The 18,297-nt window shown below is 47.9% G+C and overlaps 5 protein-coding genes across 5 annotated transcripts; 2 read left to right on the top strand and 3 right to left on the bottom strand.

The window, feature by feature from the left end:
• Positions 1-153: 153 nt before the first annotated feature.
• Positions 154-933, bottom strand: HOO65_080481 (putative 6-phosphogluconolactonase; the record flags this gene model as incomplete). The annotated part of the gene is made up of 1 exon (XM_071001570.1): positions 154-933. One exon carries the CDS (start codon positions 931-933, stop codon positions 154-156), a length of 780 nt encoding a protein of 259 aa, XP_070856711.1.
• A 1,056-nt stretch (positions 934-1,989) lies between these two features.
• On the top strand, positions 1,990-3,639 carry HOO65_080480 (Wd tetratricopeptide repeat domain-containing protein; the record flags this gene model as incomplete). Its single annotated transcript, XM_071001569.1, has 1 exon — positions 1,990-3,639. One exon carries the CDS (start codon positions 1,990-1,992, stop codon positions 3,637-3,639), a length of 1,650 nt encoding a protein of 549 aa, XP_070856710.1.
• Positions 3,640-6,310: 2,671 nt separating this feature from the next.
• Positions 6,311-8,149, top strand: HOO65_080479 (pH-response transcription factor pacC/RIM101; the record flags this gene model as incomplete). Its single annotated transcript, XM_071004223.1, has 3 exons — positions 6,311-6,697; positions 6,759-6,846; positions 6,921-8,149. The coding sequence occupies 3 exons, from the start codon at positions 6,311-6,313 to the stop codon at positions 8,147-8,149; spliced, it is 1,704 nt and encodes a 567-aa protein (XP_070856709.1).
• A 1,275-nt stretch (positions 8,150-9,424) lies between these two features.
• On the bottom strand, positions 9,425-10,483 carry HOO65_080478 (uncharacterized protein; the record flags this gene model as incomplete). The annotated part of the gene is made up of 1 exon (XM_071001568.1): positions 9,425-10,483. One exon carries the CDS (start codon positions 10,481-10,483, stop codon positions 9,425-9,427), a length of 1,059 nt encoding a protein of 352 aa, XP_070856708.1.
• Positions 10,484-15,324: 4,841 nt separating this feature from the next.
• On the bottom strand, positions 15,325-17,897 carry HOO65_080477 (DNA topoisomerase; the record flags this gene model as incomplete). The annotated part of the gene is made up of 6 exons (XM_071004162.1): positions 15,325-15,414; positions 15,653-16,938; positions 17,004-17,179; positions 17,279-17,457; positions 17,541-17,738; positions 17,817-17,897. The coding sequence occupies 6 exons, from the start codon at positions 17,895-17,897 to the stop codon at positions 15,325-15,327; spliced, it is 2,010 nt and encodes a 669-aa protein (XP_070856707.1).
• Between the last annotated feature and the right edge of the window lie 400 nt (positions 17,898-18,297).

Here is an 18,297-nt window from a genome sequence, read left to right as displayed (position 1 = left end):
AATAGACGGAAGAAAGGACAAATTTACCTCTAGAGGAAGAGTTAGCCCAGTTTTTTAACATGGCGATGCCGTCCACCTATGTTACAAGGGTTTGCTTCGGAAATGTCTTGATGTAAGTTTTGATTGAGAGAGTCAGGTGTTTGTTAGTTGACTTTACAAAAGACTCCTCCGGGTATAAGCCACACCCTCAACTGCAGCATCGTCTACAAACCATGCGCACCGATCTCCAGCAGCATCGTTCACTAATGCACAAGGCAGAACGCTTTCTTCGTCGAATATTTGCTTCATTATGGACTGTTTGCTGGCGCCAGTAGCAACAAAGCACACACGCACTCCATGCGTAACTACAGGCAAAGTAAGAGTGATACGTTGGGGCGGGGGCTTGGGCGAATCTTCAATGGGGGCGACCCAAGCAGAGGTCTCACGTAGCAGCTCATGGCCAGGGAATAGAGAGCACGTATGGCCATCAGGCCCACAGCCAAGCAGCAAAAGGTCAAATATAGGCAATTTGACGGAGTCGCGACTGGCGAAGCTCTTGACGAGAGCCTGCTCATACTGATCTGCTAGTTCTTGCAGATTGTCGAGATACTTGGTGTCAATAGGGTGTACAGTGGGCATTCCAGTGCCGGCGGGGAGTTTGTCGAGAAACTCGGTCTTGAGTAAAGCATAGTTTGAATCGGCGTGATCAAGGGGCACGACACGCTCATCAGCGAAGAAAATCTCCCACTTGGAGAAGTCGAGCACATCCTTAGGACCTTTACTCGGCGCAAGGAGAGCCTTGGACATGTTCTTAGGAAGGGAGCCACCAGAGACGGCAATTTTGAAGGTGTTGTGTCGCATAAAGCCAGCATTTTGAGCCTGTACAATGTAGGCTCTCAACCCAGCGGCGAGGGCATCTGCATCGGCAAATGAGAAGAGACTAGTCTTGCCCATGGTAGAGAGAAGAGGTAGAAGAAAGGGTTTAGAGGATGTCGAGCACAAAACAAGAATCTAAGAAGGAAGAAGAATTGAGAAAACTTAGCAAAGATAAGAGAAATATGGTTGGACAATTGACTTTTTTTCTTTTCCTCGGTTGGAATCAAGTTAAAAGGCTAAAACCCCAGATTACAGCTTTAATGTTGAAATCAGAAGCTCAGATTTCGGAGGGGGGGGGGAGGGGCTAAGTGGGTCAAGGTCAAGTCATTAACAAAAATATAAGTGACAAGAAACATGGAGAGAAAAACGTGCAAGTGGAGATGAGGAATTGATGGGGTTTAACTATCTAAAAGGAAAGAAGGGAATTGGGCAGAGGCAATAGCTTTGGGAGAGAAAAGGAGACGGAAGCAGTTGCAGTTAGAGGCAGAAAAAGCGCTTGGAGGTCAAAACAGCAACTGCAGTTTACTCGTCTTGTTTATTTTGTTTTTATCACCATGTGCTGCTTTTGTCTTGTAATCAAGGAAGTCAATCCATCCCTCTTTGGGTACACAACACCTCTTCGCCTGCTTTCTCGTCGCCTCTTTGTCTTGTATCCCATCATGTCTAGAGAAACATCAAGGGTATCTACATCTTATCCTTTTATCACGCTTTAATCTACGCATTATCGGCCAATTAGTGAGTTAGTCATCAACACTTCTTACAGGTAGGTACAACACCATTAGCCCCTCATGAAGGAAAGCGGAGAGTCTGGAGTTTCACCTGTCGTTATTATGGGCTTAGAACTGTAATGGTAGGAAAAGCGGATATGGAAGTTACTTAGGAGCCCCGTATATCTGCAAGCAGCTTCTTGTCTTGAATACTCTAGCACAATTTGCTAGGTAGCCTTTCGCAGGCTCCAAATTAGCAAAATGTTGTTGATCTAAACCGAAGCTCAAGAAGTCAGTGTGGGGTAGCCTAAACCCTAAGATACAAAATTTGCACCATGTGCTCGGTATAAACTTCTTGCGCCACCTTACGTTTTTTAAAGTGCTGTTAATCAGGCCATTTTTTTTTCCCCCTTGACTTGAAGAAAACATGGTCAATCGAGAAAGTCTACTGGCTTACCGTCAGAGCCTGACGAACAAAATCCTCGGCGACCCGTATGATCTGGTCACTTACTTGCAGCGAGCTGATATTTACCTTCAACTCGGCTATCCGGATCTTGCCGCTGGAGATGCATATAGGGCCCTGAACCTTACTGATGAGGTTTTGAATGAGGGGTATGAGTACCATGAACAGGCATCTCAGAGCCTAGAAAAGTACATGGGTAACCCCATGGTGATTCCTGCTACTATCAGTGACTGGGTATCAGTGGATGAAGTCAAACAACACGCCGACAATCATGCCGATTCATATGATGCCAACATACTGGCTCTACTAGCATCGGTGCGCTGCTTCGAAGTTTTGAGCTCGGGGCTTTGGATGCTTGGCTGTCTTCAAAAGGCCGTGTCCTTCTGCCAACGCGGTCTTGTGATTAGCCCGGACAATACCTACCTGAAGACAAACGAGGAGCGTATACACAAGACAGCTGCTGTCCGCCTCAAGCGAAAGGACGCATCCATTTCTACTTATCCTGACTGGGGACTTGCTCGCAGAGAGGTTTATCCATGGAACTCCTTGGAGCCAGATCGGACCTCCCTTGAAGCATTGGAGCGTTTGAATCACGAGCTGAGCTTTATGGCACCCAAGTGCATCGTGAAGACGACCGAATTGCCTGCTCTTCACCAAGGAGAAGCAAAGTTGGACAAAGATGGCAATCCTGAAACATGCTTCCAGCTGGGTGTTTTTGCTAAAGAGGATATTGCTGCCGGGGAATCGGTCCTGCACGAATATTCCCTTTTAACTGCAAGCAACAGACTCAAGGAATCTATTTGCGATGCTTGCGGCACTGAACTACCCCCATTGGGCCAGGATTCGACAGCAGTGAACTGTGAGGAGTGTTATGATACTGTCTTCTGCGACCAGTTCTGTCACGACCAAGCGCAAGAAAAGTATCACCCGGCTGTGTGTGAGAGAGACGTTGACTCTATTGCGCGTGATGTCGATTCCCAAGAGGCAGACGAGGCTCTCCACCTCCTACTTTTGGCGAGAGTTCTTGCAATGGCCTCGCATCAGGAGATCCATCCTCTGGATGTCCTAGAAATCAAGTACATTTGGGGTGACTTTGTCCCTGCTACTGAAAATGATGTCGAGGATGTTGCTGCCATCGTTGAAAGCACAGGACTACCACCGAAATCCTGGACTTTGCCGTTCAATTTTGAATACAATATCGAAATGCCGCTTCATATTCTAGAAAAAATGGATATTGATGTCTTTAAAACCGTGGAAAACCATGATACTTGGGTTTTCAACTCCGTCCTTTCAAAAACGCGCGGGACTGCTTCGGCACGAAAGAATTCTCGAGATGGGAGACCAGAAGTGGCTGCTGTACATCCGTTTTGGTGCCTGGCTAATCACGATTGCAACCCCAATGTGACTTGGGAATGGGGTGGTCGCATGACCTTGTGGGCACGAGAAAAGAGGGTAGTGGGAGACGAGGAAGGTAACATCCGGAAGGGCGAGGAGATTCTGAATCACTACTGTGATGTGACGCTTCCAGTACAAGAGAGGAGAGAGTGGGCGTGTGGCAGTCTGGGTGGTTGGTGTATGTGTGATCGGTGTAAGCGGGAGGCTAATGAGATATGAAGCGAGGAAACCAAGCGTGTCTTTTTAAAGATGGTAGTTTTGTAATATGATGGTTGGTGGATGTTATTGAGACTGGTCGCTTTGCAAGGACTGTAGGCCAATGCAATAGGAATCAACTTATCGTGTTAGCCGACTTCGCGGGAGCTTGTATTAGTGTTGGACCAGCACTTGCTAGTCCTTGCCGCCAAGGTATTGTTGATGCTATGGGAACCCACATATCAGTGTTGTAGGAATTTTCTTCTTCTTTTTTCCTATGGTAATGTGATAGAAGTAAACCATAAGGTATCCTCTCTATTCCTGGGCATGCTTGTAAGCTCATCTGTGAAACTTAACAGGGCAGTCCCTTGTGTATGTCCAGGGAAGACACCCACTGGTTCCGCTGCTTTGATGACATCTATATATCTAGACAATGGGTGTTGGTGCATGGCCGCACGCTTAGCTTTTTACGAAGAATTCTTATGTTTCAGTAGCCTTGGGTACTTGACTCGGCAAATATACCCTGTGAATCACTGTTTGTCCTCCGTTCTTTATAACGAGGAGGGTCGGTAAAATAAACGTAGTGGTGGAACATTGCAAAGAAAGGTTGAATCCTGGGCTAGAGACTTTTATATACGTCCTGATAGAAAGAGTCAGGTTCCTTTTTTGTTTCCCATTCAGGATCCAGGATTTCTTTCGTGACTCTAAACATTGCCCTGGCAAAGAGACTGGTCTTGAGCTAGATGCATAGTTCTGTCGACTGTTCTATTACCAAGCGAGACTTCTGCTGATGTTATTTTCGCCAACGTGGGACAGGCTTTTGGAGGTGTGCAAAGATTTCCAGGCTTATTAATCCTTTTGCATGAAGCTATGATTAACGATGTCGAAATGCTGGTATCAGAACTCATTCTTCTTGCTTGTTGCGCTTTGGATGAGCCGCCGTGGGGAAGCGTACTTCATAGAGTTTCCCCTATAGCCATGGCGAACTATATAAATGGTGCTGGGACCATAGGTCTCCTGTAAATGATGACGATCATATATTGGTTAGCATGGGCACCATTCTGTTGGTTTTGACTATGATCGCTCTCCGATTTTGAGCGTCCAGCTTATAAGGCGGAGACCGCTTGAAGTGTGCTTGGAGAAAACCAATGCAAGAGCTATCAAGCAACAAGAAGGCGCTCTCTTTTAGGCACGCACGGTGCTGCATCTGAGCACTGGGAGAGAAGGAGATTGTTAGCTTGTTAGGCTTGAAGCACACTTTCTCTAATAGTTGAACTCCGCAACGCTCAATACTAACAGCACTCGTAGCGGAAAGAGTAGGCATTAATTTTAATAAACAACACAACTTTTATGCGAACAGCAGCAAGTATCGTGTATTACAAGGGTGGCGTTGCAAGGGCTGCGTTGCAAGGGCTTCGTAAACCATAGCCATGTTTTGGAAAGTAAAGCACGGCATTCTGATAGTGAAACTAGAGATCATATCGGCCATGATGAGGATGTATACTTCACGGCCTCTCCGGTCAAAGTATCGTTTGAAGCCGTTATTTTTGGAAGGCGCAAGTATAAGAACTAACTAAAGATTTAAAACAGCTACTGGTCGTACTTGGCTCCTTTATACTTACGAGGGCTTGGGTCCCCGGACACGCAAGCTGCGCTTCGGTACTTTATCAACCAGTATATTTGGGATTCTATCACACCAAGTTCTCAAGGAGCTCTCCTGCTATGTGTGAGTTGGTCCGGTTTGAAGAGTGCTCATCTCGATTACGACAAGGGTAAAGGCATAACATAACTTCTCTAACCTTTTTCCGGGCGTCAGGAGGGGTTGGTGCATAGCCCCTGCCTGGAATGCAGACAGACGGACAAAAAAAAGAGATCAAAGCTAACTTAGTATCTGAAAGTTCAGGGGCAAATTGGTAGTGCTTAAAATCTCAAAATCAACACAGCCACTCTAGTAGAGGATGGGAAGAACTTGGCATGGAAAGCAAATCAGTTTCACATGGGACTGGCCGCCAGTCTTCGACGGGCCGTCGCCAGCTGTCAGGACACCAGGCTTCGCTAAAGGCGCAGGTTTGATTTTGGTGTTGCCCCTCGTCTTGTGACGTGACATCGTGCTGTGAGAGTGGCCAAGCAAATGCTGATTCTGATTGTTGGATCAAGTCGTGCCAAGGTCTTGGCGTTTCTTGGCACGTCTGAGTCCCAGAGTAGCATTTGATAATAGAAGTAATACATATTACGGCATAAACACTATCGTTGGTGACTTCGTCATGCTTGAGATCCAGTAATTCTACCCCCGCCAAGGCCTTGGCACTGGGCGCAGTAGCTGCCAAGAGATTCCGCTCCGGACACTTGCCTTTGGAGAATCGCTTTTTCTTGGCTTTCTCTCTTGCTTCTTGGCACTGGCTTGCGTCTCTGTATTCTTAAAGTCTTGGATAATTCCCTCCAGAAGCTCCCCTCGAGATCCGGAGGCCCTTCTCCTTTTATTTCTCGTTCTGGCTATTGCTTTTTTTTTCCTCATCTTTTCCCCTCTATCCGATATTTTTGGGTAAACTTTTCGCAACTACTCGCATCTCTTGTCTCCTAGAAGGAAACAAGTTACTGACTCGCCATCGTTCTATATAGAGCTCACGTGACTCATCGCACACCACGAAAACCCTACTCTCATACTCATTCCTAGGGCTTTCTCTAGCTGGCCATTATGTCTTCTGGAAGACTTGATAACAATTCAATTGGCTCTTCGAGCCCTTCTGCTAAAAGCGACACTCCCAACCCCATCTCAGCCACAACTAGTCATACTTCGACTTCGAGCAGCAGTGAAGAGGTCTTGACTTGCAGATGGAATGCCTGCAACCAACAGTTTGCTACTCCAGAAATTCTTTACGACCATCTATGCGAACGCCATGTCGGCCGTAAAAGCACCAATAATCTCAACTTGACCTGCCAATGGAATTCTTGCAGAACAACGACTGTGAAGCGTGACCATATCACCTCTCACATTCGTGTTCATGTGCCTCTGAAGCCTCACAAGTGCGACTTCTGTGGCAAAGCCTTCAAGCGCCCACAGGATCTCAAGAAACACGTCAAGGTATGAGAGGACCTCTTACCTCGTAGCCTGGATATTTGAGTGAATGCTAACATGGGCTTAGACGCACGCCGATGACAACGTTGTCGCCCGCCAGGCCGACCAGTCAAGTCTGGGTCTCGGTGGTGGCTATAGGTCTCAGAGCAAGCCTGGTAAGTTGATCTCCCATTATAATGCCGATGGCTCATTAACAAGTGGTCTAACACTTTTCTTTTGTTCCCCCCAGTTGGAACACCCTATTATGACCACAACTCTCATATGAGGGCTCCACCAAGTCATTTCCCCCAGGCTGGCCACCCCAACTACTACGGCACTCCGCAGGCGTCGACCCATTACGGTCTCTATTTTAGCCAACCTCCATTGGGTCGATCATATGAGATGGGACACACCACCGCTCCCGCATTTGAGGACCGCAAGCGTCAAGCTGATGCTGCTGTAGACAGTTTCTTCGGAAACGTTAAACGCCGCCATGTTGAGCCCAGCTCTTATGCTCAAATTAGCCGGTCCTTGTTGCCTCTGCACGGCATGGTGTCAACCATGGGCAACGGATCTGACTACATGACCCAGCCTGCTCCTGGCGTTCATTCTGTTAACCAGACAACTACCAACGGTCCTAGCCCTCTAGCCCAGACCTACTACCTTCCGGCAATGCCAAATGCTCGTACCCAGAAGGATCTGCTGCAAATTGACCAGATTTTGGAGCAGATGCAGAACACTGTCTATGAGAGTGCAAACCAGACGACCCAGGGTATTCATGTCCATAGCTCTCATCCTGACGCTCGTCACAGTCACTCCCCTCCATCGATGAATCGTGGTTCCGCTCATGGTGGCATGATGCCTCATGCCTACCACCACCCTGATCAAATGCAGCACGCTCCTGGTCAGATGCATTCTCCCCTTACCTCTATTTCCACTGGCACCCCCGTGGCAACTCCACCCAGCGCCACTATGTCTTACACTTCGGGCCAGTCTCCTAGCCCATCTGCCTCTGACATGTCTCCTCAGTCACGGCATAGCTCGACGGCTTCTGGTCTTTACCCTAGCTTGCCCGCTGTTAACTCTGTCATTCCTGGCCAGTCTGCGACCGCCACACTGGGCCCTATTCATGACAACAGCGAGCGCCGCCGCTACTCCTCTGGGCTTTTGCAGAGTGGAAAACATAGCGCTCGCCGTATGTCTATTGACTCGAACCATTCTGATGCTTCCGATACGGATAGTGAGACCCGGGAGCGCGAAGAGGTGTACGACCGCTGGCTCGAAGATATGCGAGTACTCGAAAAGCTCAGAACTTACGTCAAGCTTCGCCTGGATAGCCAGAACTTCGATGATGGCGAGTCTTCTCGTGTTGATTCTCCTGCCCTTTCTGACCATACTGAGACGGAAGAGACGGAACTGGTTACTTCTCGCCCCAGCACACCTCCTGTTCCTTTGTATCCAACTCTTAGCACAGCCTAAGAGGTCCTGTATACTATCTCTGACATGTTCTGTTAGATATCCATTTGCAGTCTAAGTGGGGAAATGTCTCTTAGCGACTTTCCGGTTTTTCTGTGCTTTATGGCTGTGGCTCTGATGTTTTCTGTTAAGTGTGACCATTGATTTATGATTTAACTTGGAATCTGAATATAACATGACAATTTAACGCTCCACTCTCTACTGATACTTAGCAAACGTATATATATACCTTGGGCTTTTATCTGACATTACAAGCGGGCTCGTTACCTATTACGCACTGTATATGACGTCATGCTGACCAAACGCAGACATTCACATGCATATACTTATTTATCACGAATTTGTGAGGTAAATCAACAAGTCCTTAATCTTTAGACATAATAGTGCATACAGATGTAGCAAGGAAACATGACAATTATTACCATCTATGGCCAAACCCTGGAATTTGAAACCCATAGCGATGCAACGTTAAACAGAGGCTTTGAGTCATATATATAGCTCTTTTTCGAAGAGTGGATGTTGGGTGATGATAAACAAATTCCGTAATCAAACAAACATTAAAGCAAGGGCCGAGATTGGGTCAAGAGCAAAGTTTGTCACCAAAAATCGTTAAACGAACGGCGTTTGATTCTGGACAATCAACATGGAGACGACGGGAATGCCGTTAAATCAATGAAGGAATCAGGAGGCAAGTCCGAAAGAAACGGCGATGGTTCATATATATATGGCCCGTCATGAGACCCGGGTGAGAATGGGAGGATGAAAAGTAAAATGCAGTAACAGTCATGAAGGTCATACGGGTGGGTAGTTGAGAGTAAAGAAGATAAAACTCGAGGCCACAATGCGCATTGCCAAGAAAAGCCCAAAAACACTTCGCATGATGCAGGGCGTGGCTTTGCCAATGATAGAAAAAAAAAGGGAGAACAAAAAACAAGATATGCCATTGAATAAAGGCAGTATTTGTTTTCGTGACATGGTGTGGGCAAAGCTCTGACAAGATGTAAAGATGTAGGTAGAGTTGTTTTACCTAATAGTAATCTTTCTCAGTGTTCGTTTGCATCACTTAAGATGAATGTAGAAAAAAAAGAGAGGGAAATGGAATGAGGAGCTACAAGTAGCAAGGAAAAAAAAAAGCTTGGTAGAAAACTTGACCAAGCCTGCATCTAACACCAAACGCCATGGCCATGATGCAATACAAAGAGGATTAGGAGACGATTAAAAGACGGGAAAGGGGGGAGAAAGGGAAAGGAGATAAGGGGGTTGATGGTAAAGAGCATCTCATACAGATCTCAGCTTCAAAAGAGCCTCGACAGCCTCACGCTCCTCAGCACCCGAGGCCGCCTCAAGAGCCCGGTAATCGACGCGAGACGATTGCGGTAACCGGGCCATACCACCGCCAAAACTGGCAGGGAATGCCCGCATTCCTGCCGCAGAGCCAATATTGGGAGAGGCAGCATAGCCCATTCTAGAAGTAAATGAAGTACTGTAAGATTCGGCTCGCAGAGCAGCGGCTCCTACGGCTGCCCAATCTTCATCGTCGGTGACGTCATCCTCATCATCCATCATGTCATCTTCATCAGGTGCTTCAGAGCATGATGCAGAACCAGATCCATCAAGCGACATTTTATCAGCCTCATGGTCCATGATGGACATGGTACGATCGTCATGCGAAAAGACAATAGAGTCAGTGCCGTTACTAGACGTAAATGTCTTCCCTCGACGGCATGTGTTAAAGCCGCCTGCAATGGGAATTCCTTGGGATGCAGCATTCCCGTGGGCACCCTTCATGGGGATAGGGGGTATTCTGGGAATGGCGTATTGCTGTCCACGACGTCGAGCATCCCAGCGACCCCATCCGACTTTTTCGTAAACAATGTCCTGGTGAGGGGTAGTTTCGTTGTAGTTCTCAAGAGCTGCAACAACAAGGCGCCTGGCCTTGGTAGGAGGGATAGCAGAAAAGCCTGGGACGGCTGTTGTTAAGTAGCCCATGATGTGGCGGATTGCAAGCGGGCCATGGTTCAGCAAAATTTCGGGTAAATAGTGCTGAGAGAGCCTTAGAGCCGAAATGTCACAGCTCGGGTCAATGGGAGACTCTGGGTCGTCGTTATTAGTATTGTCAAGGAGGTCCAGGTCAGAGTCAATGGGCTCCAAACGAGCGCGCTGCAGCTGAGCTTTTAGCCCATGTGGCTGCAAGCCAGGGGAAATAGAATTAGGAGGAGTGGGTAGGAGAGACTGAGTCGCCGCAGTCGCAGTCAAAGGGACCTTCCGGGCCGCTACAGCAGTTAAGTTGTCGCGGCTGGACAAGTCTTGAGGGATATTGCGGCCAGCGCATGCCATCTTTGTCGTGGAGTGGGTCACGAGGGTTTCCGGGTCAACTTGATCGACGGAGAAATTCCGAAAAGAACCGTTGCTTGGTTATAGTTCGGGTCTGTTTCAGGTCGGATATCTAGAGGGATACATAGTCAGCATATGTTGGACGAAACGACAAGAGCTAGGCTCCAGACAGAGAAGCTTGATCTCCAGTAGCAGCAGTATCTTGAACTGGATGGAAACCAAGATGTGTGTGCGCGTGTGCATGTGAGCGGTGTTGGTGCGTTTGTGAAGGGACGAACAAGCAGGTAGAAAGTGGGTTTGACATAGGGCAAGGGAGCGGGGCTTAAAAGGACGGATGTATTGTGTGAGGCCAGGCATGTTTAAAAAACCGGGTGGTCTAATGGCGTATATATCTAGCCTCGCAATAGGGATATCTTGAGTAGATGAGAACAAAAGGTGATGGCTCATGGGTAGGGAGGGAGGGGGGCTTTCCATGACTTGCCATAAAGCGGCCGGCCCATCCTGATAATGACGATGTTGATATATTGAGGTCATGTTTGCCCAAAAGGGTAACCAAACAAGCGCCAAAACAACGAAAGCGAAAGCGAACGAAGTCAAAAGGCAAGTTGGACAAAGAAACAAGGCAGCAAAGTAGAATAGCGCAAGAAAAAGAATGACAAAAACTAACCTAATTTCTACAAACTTGACGTAATAGCTTTCGCAAGATACGACAAGATGTGCGAGGAATATCAAGAAACCAGATAAACTTCAGCAGCAATAAAGAGCTAAAGAGTATATAAAGCAAAAGTTGAGGCGAAAGATGAGCAGCGCGGAGGTCGCAAGATATCAAAGACTGGGGACGATGAAGTCTCCGGTGAGAGAGGGGAGGAAAAAAAAGAAGCGGTTGTAAAGCTTGTGGTTATAAGAAGTTGCTTGGAGAGAAAAATAAAAGAAGAGAAGAAAAAAAAAAGAGAGGGAGTAGAGAGGTTGAAAAGAAAAAAAAAAAAAAAAAAAAAAAAAAAAAAAAAAAGAAATGGCCAACACTAAAACAGGAGCCCAGGAAATACACAAAAAAGCCAAATCACATCAACCAACTTGTACTTAAAAGGACGCCAGGGCAGTTTCCTCCTAAAGAACGCACAATTGAAATTAAACAAGCGTATGTATTCAAAGTACAGAAGGTACAAGTGACATTGGATGGCTGTATTCAGGACACAGTTGGTGTTTTATTTTGCCATTCACAGAGACACACAAGTATACAGATACGCCCAGACAAAGGAGAACAGGAGCTCTTCTTTCATTCAGGAGCTCCTCTTTCATTTCATCTACTCCTCGTCTCTCCATTCTTGTGTCTTGCCCTTCGAATCTACTTGGCTTTCGGGTAGCTAGGAGGTGGGAGTGCCCGCAAAGAACCGGATGCTGTTATGAAGCCATCAAGCACCAAATAGGCAAGGCAAGGCAAGCATGCACATACATGCACGGGTGTGTTCTGTCTGTTTTTTGTGAGAAGTTGTTCTCGGCGACTCTCAAGCCTGATACCTGATAGACACCTACCTGCCTGGTAGGCTCGGCCAGTTCTTGCTGCAATGCCATAATCGAGAAGGTGGGAAACAGAAGAAGCAAGGTGCGTCTTGTGGTCACAAGCACACACAAATCACAAAGCTCGTCAGGGTAAAAGGAAGCTAAACACGTCACTAGGGGACACTAGGGGAGGGGTGTGCTTAGCAGCACAAGAGAAGGGAAAAGCGAAGGAAACTAGGACAAGACTGCTTGTGTTTCTTTTATCAACTAACTGCACTCTGTGGCGGCTACAGTAGCTGCCATTTGGCCATGGATTGGCATGAGATAGGGGGCTCCTTATCAAGGGCCTAGAGTCAGATCTCAGTGCCTCCTGGTTGGGATATCAGCACAGGCTATACGGCCTGTTTGTACCTTGCTTCACTACTTCCATGTGCCCCATGCACTGCATCGCCTGTACGTACCTTTGCATGCACCTTCTTCGGTCATCCCCCTCAGCCATACTCAATACTGCTAGTCTATTCAGTACATTAGAGTAAATAGCTCGAGAAAACTAGCGGCCGCAGTTAATCCACATGAATAATAAACAACCAACTGTCTTAGAATGTGTGGTGAATGAAGGCTGGAAACACAAAGGAGAGCGGGCAGCCCAAAGGGATACTGGCAAAGGATAGAGGAAGATGGAGGTGACTGGCTCCCTGTGACGTGACAAACATGCAAAGGAAGAGCATGCTGTGCTTTCAGGCCAGGCCTGACCGCTATTGCTCTAAGGCTAGACTAGACTGTGTGTGCGTGCACCATGTTCTCTTTTGACATCCATCCCCCCTGAAGCACCAACGACAGCCCAGCTAGGCCAACCTTGATGCCCTTCGCTAGCACAGAGATGGAGCTAAATAGGGGGCTCGCTATCCTTAATGGCCCAGGCAGGTAATACAAACCCCGCCATTGATTGATTCAGGCCCGAAGATACTTGGTTAGCAACAGTAGCTCCCGCGCATCCGGGAACACGTTCGTAGTCATCCCCGCAGCCTGCACTGCAAAAGCTCCACCCAGCAGTGCTGTTAGAGTTTCATGGACACGCCTCTAGTAGTGGAACGAGAAAAAAATAGCATTAAGAGGTGTTTGCTTTTGACAAGTTTGTAGTTTAATTTTACCCTTGGAAAGCCTGCAGCCTGTGAGAGAAGAGACTAGATGTTATCAGCAGCGCTGCAAGGCGAAGCACATGGACGGAGTGCACGCACGCACGCATATGCTCAAGAGTAAATAAATACTAACTACTATGCACAGGAAGCGCGGTACGGGCATGGGTGTGCTTTTTATTTGGCGCCATTGACTATTTGTTTTCTGCCTTGTTCCGTACATGGACGACGTGATGTGATGTGACGGAGAACTAAATGACACGACATGGCATGATGTAATTGAGGTTTTTGCAGCTCTGTCCCAAGATGCAGAAAGGGTTAGAGGTCTCCCTCCTTCTTGCTCTGCCAACCTACCTCCACTCTCAAGCGGGTCCAGGCTGGGTTTACTTTCGGATTTTCCCTGTGGGCTGCATTTTGTGTGCCATTTTGCCCTTGCCCTCTTACACGCACCCGGTCCGCATTTCCATATCCACTCTCCAACTAGACGATGTGCCATTATCGTTTGTGCAGATATTTCAGCCACCCACATGTGCAGCTATATGGATTCTGTCCATGCCAGAGCTGTGTGCCGGCCTGGATGTCTGGTGTCTGATCCATCCAACCAAAAAAAGTAGCTCAAAAGTCCAAAGTCCGAGCTCTCTTCACCTGTCTCGATGTTTCCTGCAATCCCGTGGCTGTGCCACTCACCACGTGCAGCTTGCTTGGAAACCAAGCCCGCACCTAGCGCTTACCCACTGTCTTTGCCCTCTGCTTTCATGCCAACCGGATAACATGGCATGGGATTGCACGTCAGGGTACCAGGCCCGGCGAAAGCACGCCAGCCGCAAGATGCTGAGGAGACCCGGCTTGGCTGACCATCGCTCATTTATCCCTATTCCGTGGCTACATATCGCGCTGTTCAATGTGCACCCTGATGAGAGTTTAGCACGGTGTTGAAACCGCCCAGCACTAAACAACCTAGCCTGCGCTCTAGCCCAGTCCAATCACAGGCCCTATCCGCAACCTGTGCGCGCTATAATCGGCCTCGATTTTGCGACCCTTTTTCATTCGTGCGACCCCTCCCTCCTCCTTACTATGATCCTGACTGTGATATTGCCTCTCGCAACTTGAGACTCGTGCGTTAGTAGCCTTGAGTCGGCTACATTCGCTGTATTTCCACCACGTTCCGACAAACATAATGGCGAGTCGAAAAGCGCTTTGCACTAAACGGCACTACTGTATGGCTCTCTCTTCCGTTTCTAGGACTAGACCTGCACAGGGAGTAGTCCACGGTGCGGAATAGGGAGATGCTATGCAGTATCAAAGCACAAGTTAGACAAACACCCCCCCTCCCCCCTAATGGCCCAGCAAACATCAGAGACAAACTGACGGGAACTCGTTCGTCTGTCTGCCAATATGTAGGCCGCCATCAACAACATAAAACGAACGATTTGTATGATGTTTGCAGAAAAATGCAACGAGTCTTGACCACAAAGTATACTAGCTACTTTCTGCTTTGTACACAGTGTGCACAAAGCTATTAAAGCCTGGGTCTCTTTACCTATCTTATCAGTAGCAGCTTCTATTCCTCTGTTGCTAATTCCCTTTGTAGCACCCTCTTCCTCCAATACTCATTACTAAGAATCCATCGGGGCAGTAAAAAACACCCAAGAGAACTAAATTAACCCGCCCGCACCTGGCGTCGTAATTTGACTTTCCCTTCGGGGCTGGGGAAGGGGATAAGTCCTTTTCTACGTCGCTTCCTATCCTTCCTTCGGCTACTGCAAACTCAGGCGCGGCTTGGGCTGGTAAAGGAAGTGCTATCCAAATCGAATGGTTTTGCGAGCGTATCAAGCTGTTTGTCTTATTGTAACCGCCTGCGTTGGGTTTGTACCCTGATGTCGTATTTCTGAGCTTGTCGATCTTTGTATCGACATGGCAAGGCCAAGCACTCCATCAGGGTGGTCACGTCATTGCGACATGTACTGCGTATATGGAGTTATATGTGTGTTTGGCTGTATTGTCATACCCTTTTATCCAGCCAACCGCCTGGGGTTAATGGGAATATGGAAATCAATTTCATACCAAGACATGGCTAATATGCCTCGCTCTTTTAATCTTTTGGGGGTCAAGATGCGCTCATCGTTTGCATGATGTGACTCATCTTCGTTAGATAAGCAGAAACAAGAATCCATGTTGCCATATTAAAGTGCTATGCTTATCTTGGGGCTACCATGAGTTCCTGGGGGATGGGGGAGGAGGGGGGTTGAGTTCCCATTCACCCCGCACCCATAGCGACAAACTGCCAAGCACTAAGAGCTATAACTATAGTAGTGGCAATGTGAGGATATTCGGGGTTAGCGTGTATCTTATCCATAAACGGCCAGGTCGGTCTAGTAATTCAACTCAACCTGGTCTGTACCGATTGCTTGCTCTCTATACAAAAATATATTCACGACAGGCCTAACATCAATGCACTGTTAGCAAAAATTCAGAAAGTATTGCCAAGACTTGGCTGAGTAGGCTGCAATTGTATAATGCCCGCTCGTGTACGTACCGTTTTCAAGGTTTCCACCTGGTCCCTTGACTCTAGATACAGCTGGTGGTATTGCCGAATTTGCTGGTCGAGCATTGCTTGTTTAGATATTTTTCCCGCGCAAATATCCTTCATTTGCAGCTCCATTTCTTTGCGCAGGAATGGCTTTCCTAAACTGGTTTCAAACTCCATCCGATCAAAGCCCTGTATAAGAGCAACGCCGAGACTGGTAGGTATGAAGTATTTGGTTCCGCCGGCTGAGGCTCGACCCGGACCCGAGACCCGTCCGCCTCTGCCTCCACGACTTCCCCTCCCCCCCCTTGCACCCCTCGTGGAGCTAGAATTCTTGCCAGGGCCATCAATGACAGCCACATACTCGCGGGTCTGTATTTTCTCAATGTGCTCGGCCATGGTGGCGTCAGTCCCTACACCATTTGCATCCATTAGGGCAATCAGATCTGCTTCTGTGAGGTAGTTCGGAGCTGAAGTCTTGCCATCCGTCATCATGGCTTCCGTTGGCTGGAACTTCTCTCCAACTGTGAAGCGTGGCAACTGCGTAGAACTTGACCAATTCTCATATGTATACACGTCTAGATAGTTCTTTTCGTGCACAATGAGCCCATGTGCCGCAAAGACCTCGTCGCCGTAGGCCATCTCAACGTCAGTAGCCATACCCTTGGCATCTTCAGAGCAACAAGCTAGGAACCGGCGAACAATGTACTCGTACAGCCGGGCCTCTTCGGGCTTCAGAGCTTTGGATGAAACGTATATGACTGGGTGGATCGGAGGATGGGCCTTGTCATCATTCTTACCCTGCCGGGGTTGGTCAAAACGCCCATCTAGCAGGCTGCCAGCATATGCTCCCCAAGTTGGATCCTGAGATTGGTTGCGAATCAAAGACTTTAGATCCATGCCCTTGTCGAACCGGTCCGTTTCAGTTCTGGGATAACTGATAAACCCCCGGTTGTAGAGACTCTCAGCTATGGTCATGGCCTCTTGACCTGTCATGCGCAGCATCCGAGTCGCGGCTTTCTGCATCTCTACTGTTGTAAGGGGCAGAGGCTTAAACTTCCTTGTTGGCTTTTCTTGCACTTTTGTGATGGTGGCAAGCTTGGCCTTCAGACATCTCTCAAACAAGATCAAGGTTGGGAGTCTCTCGAAGAGCCTTACCCGAGCCCAGCTGAAGTTGACGTTGATGTTGTCCTTCTTGTGCGTGACTTTGATAGACCAGTAGGGCTCCGGGACGAAGTTCTTGACACGGAAATATCGATCAACAACAAACCCGAGGGTCGGGAATTGGCAAGACCCTGAGATTCAAGCTGCAGAGTCAGGAGCATGATTCGAAATGGTCTAGGAATGTGGCATTTCTTACCGTAGCTGATCATTCTATCTTTCAAGTCACCACCCAATGGCTTGAGGGTATTGGTGAGGAAGCGTGTGAAAGCATATCCTGTACGCAGGTCAAGTTCCATCCGAGCATCAACAGCTTCAATTTGTCGTCTATCAAGGGGCATGAGCCTTCTCAAAGGAGCCGCTGATAGTATGTGGCTGCCATTGGTTGTAAGTAATAAGAGCATGATGAGTGACGGCAGTCGTAGTCATTGGGTGGACTTTTGTGATTTCGAGTCCAAGATTAACCAAACTTACGCTCTTTCGATGTTGCTGAAACGTGCTCGCTTTACTTCGATTCGGGGGTTTCCTTGAGAAGCGATGCTTTCGATCTCCCCGCCAATGTGTTCGCCCTCGCGATCACAATCCGTCCAAATGACCAGCGCTTGGCAGTACTTTGCCTGGTCCTTGATGTTTTTGGCAACGCCCTTCTTGTCCTAAACAGCTGTTAAGCGGACGAACATTTATGCTGCCGGGAAGGATGCATGTTGATGATCAGATAGAGGTATGTATTACGTACGCTGCTGACGCTTTTGGTGATGGGTGCCGAGAATAGCGAGTCTGGGGGGGGGAAGTCCCATGATTTGAACTCTCCGGTAAATTGCTGGTCTATCATATGGCCAGCAACACATGTCATGGTGACAGAGCAGTTTCCCCAGGGGAGGCCAAAGTCGTAGTCAAAGACATAGTTTTTGACCCAGCCAACGGGGGAAGATTTCTAGTTGAGGGACAGGGCGAGTTAGCTAAAGCTGCCTACCGCGTTATGTTCTGCTGTGCCATATCAACATCAACGTACTACTTCGAAACGACCACCAGATAGGTGGCCAGCTACAGCTTTGGCGATGGAGGGTTTCTCAGCGACACAGAGGACCCTCATTATATAAGTAGAACGAAACGAAGTGGACGAACAAGGGCAGCATGAGAACCAAGATGAACGGTATCGTTTCTCTCCCTTTCCTATTGCTTCTATTTCTTTCGCTTTCTTTTTACCCTTTTTTGTTTTTCGAGCTCTCAGAGTAACGGTTGGCTTCTTCACTGTTTGCTATTTCAGCTTCAGCATCAGGATGCCGTACTTCTCATCATTAGATGCTAAAAAATACGTACATACATACTTCTCTTCATCCCCATGTATGACTAATAACAAGTGGGGATAAAATCTTAATTAGGAAGGAGGCAACCCTGAACTAAGGAGCAGCTGGGCCAGAGCTTCATTCACCCATCATATCATGGCTTATGCTGCTGGAGTTGCTAACATCCAGGCCCCTCTTTTACTTTGG

This window comes from Ceratocystis lukuohia (assembly GCF_044167205.1).
Source record: "Ceratocystis lukuohia strain C4212 chromosome Unknown Supercontig8_pilon, whole genome shotgun sequence".
Classification (NCBI taxonomy): Eukaryota; Fungi; Ascomycota; class Sordariomycetes; order Microascales; family Ceratocystidaceae; genus Ceratocystis; species Ceratocystis lukuohia.
Note: the sequence above shows the minus strand (reverse complement) of the source record. Positions and strands in the feature narration are given on the sequence as shown.